Source organism: Anser anser (assembly GCF_964211835.1).
Source record: "Anser anser genome assembly, chromosome: 12".
NCBI classification, from domain to species: Eukaryota; Metazoa; Chordata; class Aves; order Anseriformes; family Anatidae; genus Anser; species Anser anser.
This window is the reverse complement of record NC_139733.1, coordinates 13909089-13922509: the sequence shown is the minus strand read 5'-3', so window position 1 is coordinate 13922509 and position 13421 is coordinate 13909089. Positions and strand designations below refer to the sequence as shown.

At 46.3% G+C, this 13421-nt stretch overlaps 1 protein-coding gene across 13 annotated transcripts in view; it reads left to right on the top strand.

Moving 5' to 3' along the window:
* GRIP2 (glutamate receptor interacting protein 2) overlaps positions 1-13421 on the top strand; it is a 266312-nt gene that overhangs the window by 229260 nt on the left and 23631 nt on the right. For all 13 annotated transcript variants that reach the window (XM_083796150.1, XM_083796146.1, XM_083796148.1 and 10 more), the window contains 5 exons: positions 905-1050; positions 1712-1792; positions 9843-9909; positions 10742-10887; positions 11179-11323. In XM_083796150.1, coding sequence (XP_083652276.1) covers positions 905-1050; positions 1712-1792; positions 9843-9909; positions 10742-10887; positions 11179-11323 — 585 coding nt within the window. The remainder of the gene's footprint in view (positions 1-904; positions 1051-1711; positions 1793-9842; positions 9910-10741; positions 10888-11178; positions 11324-13421) is intronic.

Genomic DNA, 13421 nt, shown 5'->3' with positions numbered 1-13421 from the left:
CTGGGGTCACAGTACATTAAAAAAAAAGAGAGAGAGATTGGATAGTGAATGTAGCGGTTCATGTGTGAACAAACATTTCTTATAAATACAGAAGAGTCTCAAGAGGCAAACCATACTGTAGCAGTACATCTCCAACGTAGCCTTGCTGTCATTATTCTACTTCCAAAGTGAAAAAACCTGCAGATCTATGCTCCTTGAGAAAGTGGGTCTAAACCAAAAAGCCCAAAGTGCCAGTTGTGGTTATATTGGCGGGCTATCACATCAGAATAATATTGGCCTTTCAGGGCAGTTAAACAGTATCAATGTACATTTGGCTTCCAGAAATGCAATTACAAGGGATAAATGATTATCCAATTTGCTGAGATGTTTCAGTGAGTTCATTGGATTGTAGCTTCAGTATTAGCCATGTATTAAGCAGAGGACTCTGTGCAATTTTCAGTGCCATTAGTTTGGTTTCCAGTGGATGCAGGCACACGGAGAGAGATGTATACTATTAAATAGGGTAGGAGGCCTCATGTCCTTGCAATTCATCACTTGCATGTCTTGGCCATGGTGTTGACTTTTAGGAGGGGAAGGGTTTCTTTTTTTCCCTGGAAGTTGCAGGAAATAAAAGAAATATATATATATTGTTTGAGAGTGAAGTATGTTTGAGTTTAAGCAAACCACAAGGGTTTGCTGCCTAGTGACCTTCCAGGGGCTCCTGGCCCCGGGACACACGTTGCAGAATGAGTTATCATCTCTTTGAGGCCACTTCTGCAGGATCTGTCGGTACTCTGTGTGTCTTCTAACAGATTTGTCTGACAAAAGTAACTCATGGCTGGGTGTGGGGTTGTTTTTTTCCTCCTTTCCTCCTTTTTCCCTGCCTCCTTGTCCCCTTCCCCTCTTTTCCCAATACGGACTGCAGGTGTGGGCTGCTGCAAGTAGGAGACCGAGTCCTTTCTATCAACGGCATTGCGACTGAGGATGGGACTATGGAGGAAGCTAATCAGCTTTTGCGGGATGCTGCGCTCACGAACAAAGTGGTGCTGGAAATTGAATTTGATGTTGCAGGTAAGTTGCCAAGGACTTGCTGCTCCTCACCACCTGCCAGACTCTGCCAGTGCCTTTGCTACCATGTAGGATGGAGTGTGTTCACAAAAATACATGAGGTTTTTGTTAGAGCTCAGGCAAGACTGAAAAGACCCTGTGAGAAGGATCTTTCCCATTTATTTGTTGTTCTCTAATGTGCATTAAGACAGAGGGTCCTTCCTCTGATCCTTCCATAAATGCCGCCTTCTCACCACTTGGCTGAGGTAAGCCTAGTGAGTAGATGAAGAAGCCACCTGCTCTTTAAACATTTTATGATTAATATGTGTAATATTTGTATTAATCTATGGCCTTGAGGAAAGGAGGGAGCTGAAGCAATTGGCTGGAGCTAAAGTGCCCTTTGTATTTGGAAGAAAAATCTTTTTCTTTTACATTGACAAAGCTGCTTCAACTTCAACCGAAGTACAGTGTGATGTAAGCACTTCACTTGATGTTCAGAGCATGTATTTTTAATGAGAATCCAAATCTTAACCTGAAGTCCTTGGGGCCTCAGAGAACAACCTTATTTGAACCAATAAAACTGAGTTTGATGGGCTTGTTTTTCTTGGTTTGAAAGAAACCATCCATGCTGCTGAAAACTCTCTCCTTTCTCCTGTTTTCTTTTTGTCTGTTTTTGGCTTTATAGAGTCTGTCATACCCAGCAGCGGCACTTTCCACGTTAAATTGCCCAAGAAAAGAGGTGTGGAGCTTGGAATTACAATCAGCTGTAAGTATTGCTCAGACTTGCTCTAGCAGTTGCAAGAGCCACTGCTTTCCAACCTGGCACATCAGAGGGGCCCAGCAGAGAGAGAAAAGGTTATGTGGGGTTCCCTGGTAGCGCTCACAGTGCTTGTGATTTATTCCCAATTAAATTGGATGTGTGGTTCTTGCCTCCAAGAGCTAGAGACCGCAGAAAAAAACAGCCGCTGAAGGGTCAGGGCAAAGGATGCATCCCTTAGGAGCAGCTGAACAGTTGGTGCGCATGCAGACTAATATTATGTTAGGTTATTAGTAATATTATTTTATTTCCTTGCTCATAGTTGTGTTATGTTCCTTTTAAAAAGGAATTGCTTGGGTCTGGTGGGAGCCTTGCAGGGAGAGGTGGAGGGAGGAGAACAAGTGCAAGGAGAACTTGCAGCTAGAGGGTAGAGAGGGGAAACTGCCAGGAGAGGAAGGAGGAGGAAGAGGAAGAGGAGCAAGAAGCTGATGGGACTCAGAGGAACAGGGGGTCACTTTAGGAACAGGTGCTGGGCAGGGTTTGTTGCAACACAGGGAGTGGTTGCATTGACTAACCCCAGCTGTGGAGGGGAGACCGGCCTGCCAGGACTTGGTGAGTACCAAGAGAAGGAGACATCAACCTTTTTCTTTCTTCTCTGTCTTCTGCTTGCTCTTGATTAATTTTCTTCATCTCTGTTCTGGACCTTGTTTTTTGTTTAAAGACCTTTGGGCCTCTGTGAGGAGATGATATAGGCAGATCCATCCCAAAATTTTGGCATATTGGAGTGGTCTTATGCCTTGCACCAGTGAACTTTTCCTTTATACAAGTGTGAACTGGTTTCACATCATTCATTCCTCTTCCACTGCTGGGTAACTTGAGTTGAATCATATCAGGCTGGCCATGCCCAGAGACAGCCACCACATCTCAGATGGAACAAAGCAGCTTGTGAAACCGCAGTAAGGGGATCTTACGGCTCAGACCTCAGAAGCGTGGACTCAGCTGTGTCTAGGGGATGGAGTCAGTAAGGACACTTTCAAAGTAGGCTTCATTAAAATAGATAAGCTATTTGCAATTACTTCTTGTCATTTACAGCATTAGTTTGTGAGTTAATTGGAGGTGTTTTGGTCTTAGGGATGTGTGTCTTAGGAGAGACTTGAACATCTGCAGGGTGATGACTTTGCGCCCCATGTTATTTCTTCTCCCTCTTCCCAGCTTCCCCTATTCGTGCCATGAGGATATTGCTGAGAAACAGCAACACAACATCTAACATTTGGCTTGCTAGCAATTACTGTTTGAAGACTTCAAAGTGCCTTCCAAAAGCAGTGGGGTGTCTGTAATGCTGTTCACTGGTGGGAGAGTAGGGGCATGGGGCAGCAGCCCAGTGAGGTACAGCTCACGCTGGGTCCCTTGCCTGCTGCGTTAGCATTGCAGTCTCAGGTAGAAACCTGGGGTGATGGATCTGGGAGCAAACTGCTGGCTTGAACGTGGCCAGGATTTCACTCCTTTTAAGCTTCAAAGCTTAGGTTTGATCTGGGGCTGGAGAGCAAAATGAACCTGGAGGTTGCCAGCAAGAATATTAGTTTTTATTTGTGGAGTCTCACTGCAATGGGATCTGCTTTGGATGGGCATTTACACTTCAAACGTATTTTAATGTTGAAAATGCTTTCGTTTGAAATGTGTTTAAAAAATTGATTTCACACACTTTTGGGATATCATTGCTAAATAAAAAGAAACTGAACCCTGAGTTTTAAATAGTTAGATGCCCATGTCAACTGCAAAGCAGTTTTTAAATAATATAATACATTCGATCTTTCTGATTGTTGCACGTGTTTACAGGCCATTGTTTAAGCAGTGCATATGCGTATACTTAAGATATACCTCAGTCCTTTGCTGAGTCAAAACGCAAATTGTCTTTACAAATGGAGCAAAAGATAGATATCCTGAAAATGTGGTGACAAGGATGAAATGCTAGTTGCATCCTAATTCTGTTTTCATATATTAGTCCGCATAAGCCTATATCCACAAGACCCTTAGTGAATTATATCATCATTTTGTCACTCTGTGTCTGACCAGGCAGATAAATACACCAGTTTCAAACATTAAAACCAAAGCAAGCAGACATATGGTAAGTACCGCCTGCAGAGACATGATGTGCATGCAGGAGTGTGATGCAAGCAGCAAGAAATAAGAAGTAAAAATAACCCTTCTCTGTTTTGCTCAGTTCCTCCCAGTCCTGATTTGAATGCTTGTATAGATCTAGAAAGAACTTTATAGCTTCCTTCTGACAAGGAAAGGCATATAGCTACCGTTTAAAGTAGCAGAAACTGGGCCAGATTAAATAGAAGTACAAGACCTTTACTGTCATGGCCACAGACTTGGGTTTGATCTAAAACTTTGTGGCACACTGTAGATGAAAGATGAGTTGCTCTCATTGAGTTTTACCTCTTGGCTTCAGCGGGCTCATATGCAGACAATTCCTCTGTCTAGGAAGGTTTGACACTGCCTTCTTACATGGGCAAAAAGTGTTACAAGCTGATCGGAGAAGTGCTACAGAAATAAAAGTGGTCAAGTTCTGACTGTGCTGTGACTCTCAGAGCTAATCGGGAGATGGGCTAAATAAAAGTGGGGGCGAGCAGGAGTCTTAATGGATGCACTGAAAGAATCCATATAATGGAGCCGGCTGACCGAGAAACCATAAATCTGCTGGAAAACCTCATAAAACGGATGGAAACCCAAGAGGTTTCTGTATGAAGAGGGCAGGAACTGCTGTTTTTGGTATGAACATGCTGAAAGGCTCTGTGCTTGCTCCTGGTCAGGGGTAGGTGCTTGCTGAGGGCTCTTGTCTTCTTCAAGGTCTCTGCATTTGCTAGGAAGAGAAGGCTTGGGGCTGAGCGAGCCCCCAGCTGTGGCCTGTGCACATCTATTTGCATGTAGCATTATTTCCCCTTCCATTCCTCAAAGGATGAGTAGGAAATCCAGGGGATGAATCTCTTACTGACTCTGCTTTGTATTTCTGTGCCACCTCGGTGCCCTTAAACTTTACTTCAGTCTCCTACCTTTGCTAAATGAGCAAAGCTGCCTTGTGTGCACCGCTTCCTTGTGCTTCGTGCAGGGGTGAAGGGACAAGCAGCCAGCAAAATCAGTCTCATTTTCTCCAAACTCCAGTGCCTTGGTGTCTGTCAGAGGGAGACGGCTGCATTTGTTTTTAAAACCGCTGCTCTTATAGAAAAGCAAAGTGCACGCTCCTTTCTGCCTCTGCACGGCTCAAAGGGATGTGTGGGTGGCGAAGCTCAGTTGTTTGCAGAGACCTCGGAGGTGCTTTGAGTGCTGGGGATGCAAAGAAGTGCAAAGTGAGATTTTTGACACAATGATATGAAGATTTGGCTCTTGTTAGCCTGAGCCACTTGTCTCCATTAGCAGAACAGATGGCATAAGTGCTCTGATCTTCCTGGTTGCATTCAGTTCTAACGATGTAGTTATGCCTTTGTAGATTTTTCTGTAAATCTCCTACAAATTAAAATCTCCAACAGCGAGAAGGTAAAAGTCATGTTTTCTTGTATGTTCAATACCTGACCTCTTAAAGTAAGATGCTCATTTGCCATTAGCCTCTGGAGAATGATAGTTGAAAAGATTGCTTTTCTGTTTTCCTTTTTTTTGTTTGTCTCAAATATCCTTTCCAAGGGCTACTTGCGAAATTCACTGCAGGGTGCAGGGGTGTTGTTGCTGCATAGATATTGAAATTATTGTTCATTTTAGCTATGCATTAATGCTTTATATAGCATGTTTATCAAGTTACCTTTATATAACTTAACAAATCAATTCCTGTGCCCTTGCAGTGAAGTGCTGCAGATAAGGAGTATATCTGCTTGGGGGTGATAAAGTCAGAATTTGGATAGATAGATAACTTCAATTAAGTCTCTTAAGCAGGATAATCGCTGTCCTAGCAACAAGATGGATCTGTGAGCTGACCCAACCTGGCTTTGCTGGTGCTGGATTAACCTGGGACCTGCCACCAGCCTGGCAGAGCTGTGAGCGGCAGCGTGTCCCTGGAGTCCCCTGTCTTACCCCATGCTAACACTGCAACCTGAAGAGATTTGCAGCTGACTCACTGTGATGCAGTTACCGAAGTGAGATGTTCTGCCCAGGCTTTGCTACCTAGAGATTTTAAAAGGAAATAGATCTGCGGCGGTGTAAATATCCTGCTGGAGATGCTGATAATTTACGCGCCTGCTGCTAAAACTAATGACGGGAAAAGGAAAAAGTTGGGTTCTGGGGACTGGGTTTTCACTGCTGCTCCTTGTAATCGATTCTGATTTGTTTATATTCCTCTTCTCATTCCGTAGCTATCCTGAAATTATTGGGTTTCTGATTTTGTTTGTTTTTCCTCCTTTATAAACATTTGCTTTCTTAAATGGGTTTGTATGGCATTATTACAAGTTCTTTAATTACACATTGGCAGAGTGCTGCTTCAGCGTGATCAATAACGAAGGGCATTCATAACCGTTTGAAGCGCTGATGCGTGTGAGATATGTGCTTGCGCTCCTTGGAGGGGAATAATTTACCGATGCGAGTCACTATGCATTCTATTAAAAACACAGAAAGGACATGTGTTTCTGGCCTTGTCATCCATCAGAGAGTAAATGCCGAGTGAGCCAGAATCCCAGCAGAGGTGGCGAGAGACTGAAAGCAATTTATAAAAAGTAAATAACAGTATTGATCAGTTCACCTTTTTATCACTGCCCTGTCACCACCGCCAGGCAGCGTTTTCATGGTGAGTTTCTCCCCCACCCTACGCTTCTGCATTCACCAGCTGTTTATTTATGGAGCTTTCTCTGGGTCACTGGAGCAGATTTAAACTATCTTCTGTACTGGTAAACCCACCAAAAATACAAATCCATCTGAAAAAGAGCATGCTTCCACCAGAAGGCAGATGGAGGCTACAACCAGAGTGCCTGCAAAGAGGAGGTGTGACTTTCTGTACTCCAGCTTCTGCCTCTGTCTCAATCCATCTCTTCCCTCAGCTGCCTTTGCTGCTGTCTCCACTTTACGGATGGGAAAGCAAGTCCTGGAGGCAAGGCTAGACGTCCGAACCACATCTTTCTCCAGCAAGCAGAATTACCAAGACCAAGAATTACCATTTCTTTGAAGAGAAATAACCACATGGACAGCAGAAATGAATGGATAAAGAGGTTTTACTCACCTGTGCACATGTCCTAACTCCAACCACCACGACTCTAAATAATAATGTAGTTTAAAGTGGTGGGGTTTTTTGTTTGTTTTGATTTTTATTTATTTATTTAATTGCAAGTGAATTGGAAAGGGTTTATCCAGAATCTCACCAGGAATCTACAAACCTAATGCCTCTGCCCCTAGAGTGAGTCACAGCTTCGGTGAAATTGCAGCTTTCTCACACGTAGAGAGGGCAGCTGCTGCACAGGCAGGTCGTCACCCTGCTCCAGCAGCCCGGGGTTGTTGGCAGTGTGTGTCCCAGCATGGCTGGAGCCAGCCTGCTCCCAGCTGAGGGGTGGAAAGCAGAAATCCCAGCTGGGCACTGGGGCATGAGGAAGGGCATTGGGATGCCAAAGGCAGGTGACTGGAGTTTGTAACTACTGGTTTTTAAATTGAACAGCAAGTGATGCTCAGTGCTTTGAAATTTCATTATCTTAACTTTGTATCTTACGCCTCTTGAGAGAATGATTATTCATTAAGTCTCTTTAACTTACCCTTCAGCCTTGTAGGTACTGACTAATAATGACTGTTTTATACAGCCTTTCAATTTCATACTAAGTGGTTATTTAAAAGAGAGGGCTGCCACGTATTAAAGCACAGTTTGGATGCTCTGATGGTAGGGACAAGGATATGCCATTCCTCTTTCTTCCATTTAACTGAGGTCTCAAGAAAATCTGTCTGGAAAATATGGCTTCCAAAAAAAAACAAACAAAAAAAAACAACCCACCCCAAAACCCACAATGATTTTTCCTTAAAACTTGTTTTGTTTCCTAATGGACAAAGCACTCCCTTCCCTGGGAAGAGTTGTGCTGCCTTCGGCGCTGACACCTCTTGCAGGGCTGCGGAAGGACGGGGTCTTGCCAGGACCAGGGTGTCGCAGGGTCTGTAAGGCAGGTGCTGAGATAAATGTGTGCTGCAGAGCTTGAGGCATGTTGCTTTTCTATCCTCATTGTTCTTCCTCCCCCTCTCATTGCTCTTTTGAGTCTTGGCAGTCTCCAGACACATTGTCCTAGCAGTGCCTGGGTCGGGTTTAGAGGTGGCTGCCCCCAGCCCTCCACCAGGACTGCGGCTCTCTCCCTAACCCCCTTCTGTCATGCCGCCTCTGCTTTGAACCTAATAAACAAGCCTCACAGTGAAAAGCATTTGTGCTAACCTGGATTGCTTTGACAGAACCAGGCTAGGCAGCGATTAAACACGCAGCGCTGCGTGCCAGGGCTCGGCACCTTTGGGCTGGGGTGGAGGGGTGAGCTCCCGGGGTCTCCCATCACTGCCACTTGGACCAGCGCCGTGTGCACCTCTGGGCAGCAAAACCACATCCTGTGTTCAGAGAGAGAACAGCAGTAGCGATAAGGGGGCCGTACGTCTCCATCCCCTGGGCTGTTTGTCCACGGTGCGTGCCCTTCTCAGCCAGTGCGGGTGTTTCTGCATTGATTTTTGCCACATCAGCCTTTGCACCTCATGCCTCCTTCCCACCTCTTGAGCTGCCCAGCACGTGTCGGTGTAACTGCTCTGTGCCACGGGCAGGTTGAGTACAGGCAACCTCCACAGCCCCCCTGCTTCTCTTTGACCCACGGCCACAAGCTGAGCATGAGTTCCTAGCTCAAACCTGCCCGGCACCACGGTCCAGTAAGATATGGGGAAAATAATTCTTCCCGGCTCTGTATCATCCAGCAGTCGCATTGCTGTGACTGTTACAAAATCAGTCACGGCCTGCTCTTCACTGTCTGACCCGACTTCTATACTCGGCCATGTTGCAGCTGAAATTGGCTGGCTTTTTGTGCGGTTCGGTGCAGAAGTTCCAGTTATATCTGCGAGAGGGTATCCTTAAAGGTGATGGGCAAAGTATGTATGTTTTTAAATCTCATAAACGAATGTAAACAACAGAAAAAGCCAGAGCAGAGATGTTGGTAAGAGAAAGGGCTTATTCCTTTATGTCTGACTTTGTGGGGCACTCTCCGGCAGGTGGATCTCTGTGGTTGATGCCAGGCACTTTTCTGAAGCTGTAATCTCTGACCTGCACCCGATATGTTCAGATGCTGCGCGTTTCTTCCCTCCCACGCAGTTTTTGCACAGCAGCTCCGTCAGCTTTAAATGAGATAATGCCATTCCCATAGCGAGGCAGGAGGGCTGATGCGGGGTGGAGGGGATGCTCTCGGTGTCTGTTCGTCATGCAGATGGCAGGGAGGTCAGGAGGGAGTCAAGTCAGAAATCTCTCTTGGGTTTCTCAAGAACAGCAGCAGGTCTTGATGGCAAATTTGAAAATGCAAATGCTCCCAGAGATGCGTCCTCACATCTCTCTTGGGCTGAAAAAGTTCTCAGGCTGGGGAGGGAGAGGAAGATTGGACACCCCCAGCTCCAGAGCTGAGAGCAGTCCCGAGTTACCCAGTTGTATAACAAAGTTGTCTGGGGAGCTGAAACAACTGGAAAACAATTTTTCCGGGGTTATCTTCCACCTGGAAAAATTCCCAGGCCACTTTACTTCAAGACCAGAGAAGGGCTTGTGTTAGCCACAGCTCTGAGCTAGGTGCTCCCGAGGCAGCAGTGCTAATGCCTGACCCCTGCCATAGCCAGGGGGTGTCAGCAGTGCTGGGCAGCATCACCTCCTGCTGCTGGACACCTCGCAGGCTCCCCTTAAAGGACAACCAACAAACGTTTGAAGGGATTTGCTTCCTTTTTTTTTTTTTCCTTGTTGTGGCTTCCAGAGTTCAAGTGTGAAGCACCGTTTTGTCAAAGGAATATAAATTCCCTTTCCTCCTAGCTCCTTTTCCCCATTAACCACTCCCCTCCTGGGTAGCAGACTGAGCGTTGTACCCATTTGTCTCTTTTACAGCTGCGAGCAGAAAGCCTGGGGAGCCTTTGATCATCTCTGACATCAAGAAGGGGAGTGTAGCGCATAGGTGAGTACAGAAATTCCTGCCTGCTAAACCCAAGGCAAAATATCCAGTCCAGTAAGGAGATGCAGAAAGATGTCCCAGCAGTAGCACTTGGGTCTGGATTTTGCCAGCATTCAAGCAGATGTCAGCCTGAGAGGTTTTCTTAGACCACAGTAGGGTTTGGAATAAAAACTGTCTTTATTGAAGCAAATAGAGTTGAGCTAATGGAGAAGATGGCCAGGGCAGATTCAGAGGTCTGCAGACCCTCTAGAAGATGAATGTTTAGTATCTAAGACCATGTGCTAAAGGGCTTCATACATATACATCTCTATACCATAAGGTGCAACGGCTCATCAGGTAGTTTGCTACGTCTCAGCTCCTGCCCAGGTGAGCAGAGTGAATGAGTTGTGGGTGCTGGTGGAGAACTGTGCAAATAACTCAGCCTTCGCTGACTGCACCTCTGATCCCAACACCTCATAGCAAGGCTTTCAGGGGGATTTAATGCTGCTGGAGGGCTGGTTTCTAAGACTGCTTGTACATGAGTTTCCAGAAAAGGTAGAATATTTGTCAGTTAAACATCAGGCAGTTTTGAGTGCCTTAGGTTACCCAGGCTGTATATCTAAGTAGGTGAGAGCAGCAAAGTAATCTTCCTGCCTTGTTCTGGGTTGATGCACGTTTACGCAAACTTCTTCTATGGAAGTTATAATTGCCCCAGACTCTGTTCACACTTGTTTCCCAGAAAAGATAAAGGGGAGGAAAAAGCTAATATTGTCATCACCACTGCAGAACTGAATGCATTGCGGGATTTGAAAGGCAAATACAAATATACTTTAGTTTTCTTCTTCTTTCCCCGTAGAACTGGCACCTTGGAGCCGGGAGACAAGCTGTTAGCCATTGATAACATCCGACTCGACAATTGCTCAATGGAGGATGCTGTGCAGATTTTGAGGCAATGTGAAGACCTGGTCAAATTGAAGATTAGAAAGGATGAAGATAACTCTGGTACAGAAATCCTGATGCAAACTGGTGCCTGTCCACTTTAATGACATTTCCCAATAGGTAGTGCAAACCAACAAAGATAAGGGCTTCTGCCTGTCTGGTCACCACTTTCCAATTGATTATAGTCTATTTTTGTTATTCTGCCCTTAAATGGAGTCTGGAAGGTTAAAATCCTGTTTGGTATGAGCATAGTTGAAGGCTGAAGGCTTTTGCTTCTAAGTGCTGCAACTCTTTCCTATGACCTCTTTCATATGGCAAATGAAAAAACCTCAGCATTCCCATTTTCTCTTCCAGATGAACAGGAGACAACCGGTGCTATTATCTACACAGTGGAACTGAAGCGATACGGCGGGCCCTTGGGAATAACCATCTCTGGGACAGAGGAACCTTTCGATCCCATCGTCATTTCAGGCTTGACAAAAAGAGGGCTGGCAGAAAGGTGAGGTTTGGGAACACAGGGGTTGAACTGATGTGGGAAGGGGTCTTGAAGTTTACAAAGCCATCTCTGCAACTCTTCTTAAGTGTTTTAGCCATTTTGTCTGCTAAAAGGAAAGGTGCTATGGAGGTACCACGCACTGTGAAGCAGGAGCAGCCTTGCTGGTCTGGCTTTTCAGACCCACGTTCAGGACGTGTGGGCTGGTCAGGACTGTGCCGTTAGGGCAATGAGAGAGGCTCAAAGCAGGGCACTTCTGGCAGAGTCAGATCCAGTGCGTTGGTTGAATGCAGCAGCTGGGAAAATGTGGTTATCTGCCTCTCTTCCACTGAGGTACTTCCTAGTCTGATTTCCCATGCTACATTTTACATGGGGAATGCCCAGCATGCCCAGGAAAGCACCGTATCCTTCTGGCCAGGGTTCACCTGCTGCTAAACCACAGCTTATGGCCATGGCAGCACTGGGTCCTACAGAAACTGCAGATTTTGGGGATCTTCCAAACTGTCTTTGCTGGTTGCTTGTTCTGTTACATGTGGAGGTATCTCAGTGCAGGGCTGGTGTGCCTGAGAGTGGCGGACATTTATACTGCATAAATGTAGGTGCAGATTTACCTTCAGCAGCCGGCGAGGTTGGCTGTGTGTGTGTGCCTGTGTCTGAATATACGTGCATGCGTGGGATTCAAAGGATCAGGACACTGCTGAGAATATAAGGTGGAACTGAGTCATGCGCTGTATCTTAATTATTCTGTCTATACGGTAGCTGTGACTTGTAAATAGATCACTTCAGCAGCCCTGACTCATGCTTCTCATGGGGCTGCTTTACCCTGTGCTGTCTAACAGGCAGCAAAAACCCTCTGAACAAATAGGTGTGAAGTGCTAGACCTTGGCAAAGTTTGACTTCAGATCTGCCCTTTTGCTTCTTTCTGGTTCAAGGCCAAGCTCCCTCTGAGCTGAACAGTAACACAGCTCAGTGCGTCTTTCTGCCTCAGGTTCCTCGAGCTCTTAGCACATACAGTGCTGCACATTTCCACTGCTTTCCTTTGGTACAGAAAACCGAGTAAGAAGTAAAGAAGAGGGATGAGCTCAGTCATCAGTGGTTCTTCTCTTTGGGGATTTTGTGTCACCGCCCAACTCTGTAGGATTCAGTCTTTTTTTCACTAGAAAATGCCAGCACTGGAGTATCCGAGGCTTTTCTGCATAGCAGTCCTGCACTGTACCTGCAGCCCGGCACAAGAGAGGTTCAGGACAGGAAACCCAGATGCTGTCAGGCATCAGTAGATGGTTTTGTACCCTTGTTGCTCTCAGTTCCCTTTGCAGTGCTGTGGCTGTTCCTCCTTCGAACTTGGATGCACATCAGTGACTGCTCTGCGGAGAAAAGTAGTGCAGGCAAGTGCTGCGGTGCTGTTGAATTTTGATCAGGAACTGGCACGCAGCAAGGAATGAAAAGCCTTTTGAGAAGAGCAACAGAGCCATTCAGCGCATTCACTGTAGCAGGGTGAGGAATAACAGTGCCTGCACAGAGGAGCAGTGCGGGGACAGCGCAGCGTGGGGATTTCTCCAGGTAACCTTGGCTTCTTTCAGGGAGGGTGAGAAGCACTGGGATGAAGCCTGCCTGCAGGAACGTGCATATTTTTCTGCTGAGATGGTGCACATTTTTCTCCTGGGAGTAGCAGAAAGGAGTGGCTTGACCTTGTCAAGGGAAGAGGGGTGTTCTTAGTTTTATAATAGTTTGCCCCTTTCCTGTCAACACTACCCATCTCTGTGCCACAGGCACCCTTTTACCCGTGCTCTGAAGGGCGTGACAGGTTTCTGAAGGTCAGGAGTTAAACCCAAAGCTGCGCCTGGCTTTTCCTGGAGCAAAGCACATGTTTCAGCAGCGACATTGTGGGGTGGGCTGGGTCCTGGCATCTGATAAGGGGGACACTCTGGGCCGTACCTGTAGAGAGGCACAGGCGAAGGTCTGCACTGCGGCTCTGGCGGCTCACTCGGTGCTGGGGAAGGCAGGGTGTCCTCTAGGAGCTGTCACACATCTGTCACAGCGGGTGACAGGCTGTCTAAGCCGAAAAGCCTCAGATGCAGATGACTTGGGTTTTATCTTGACCTTG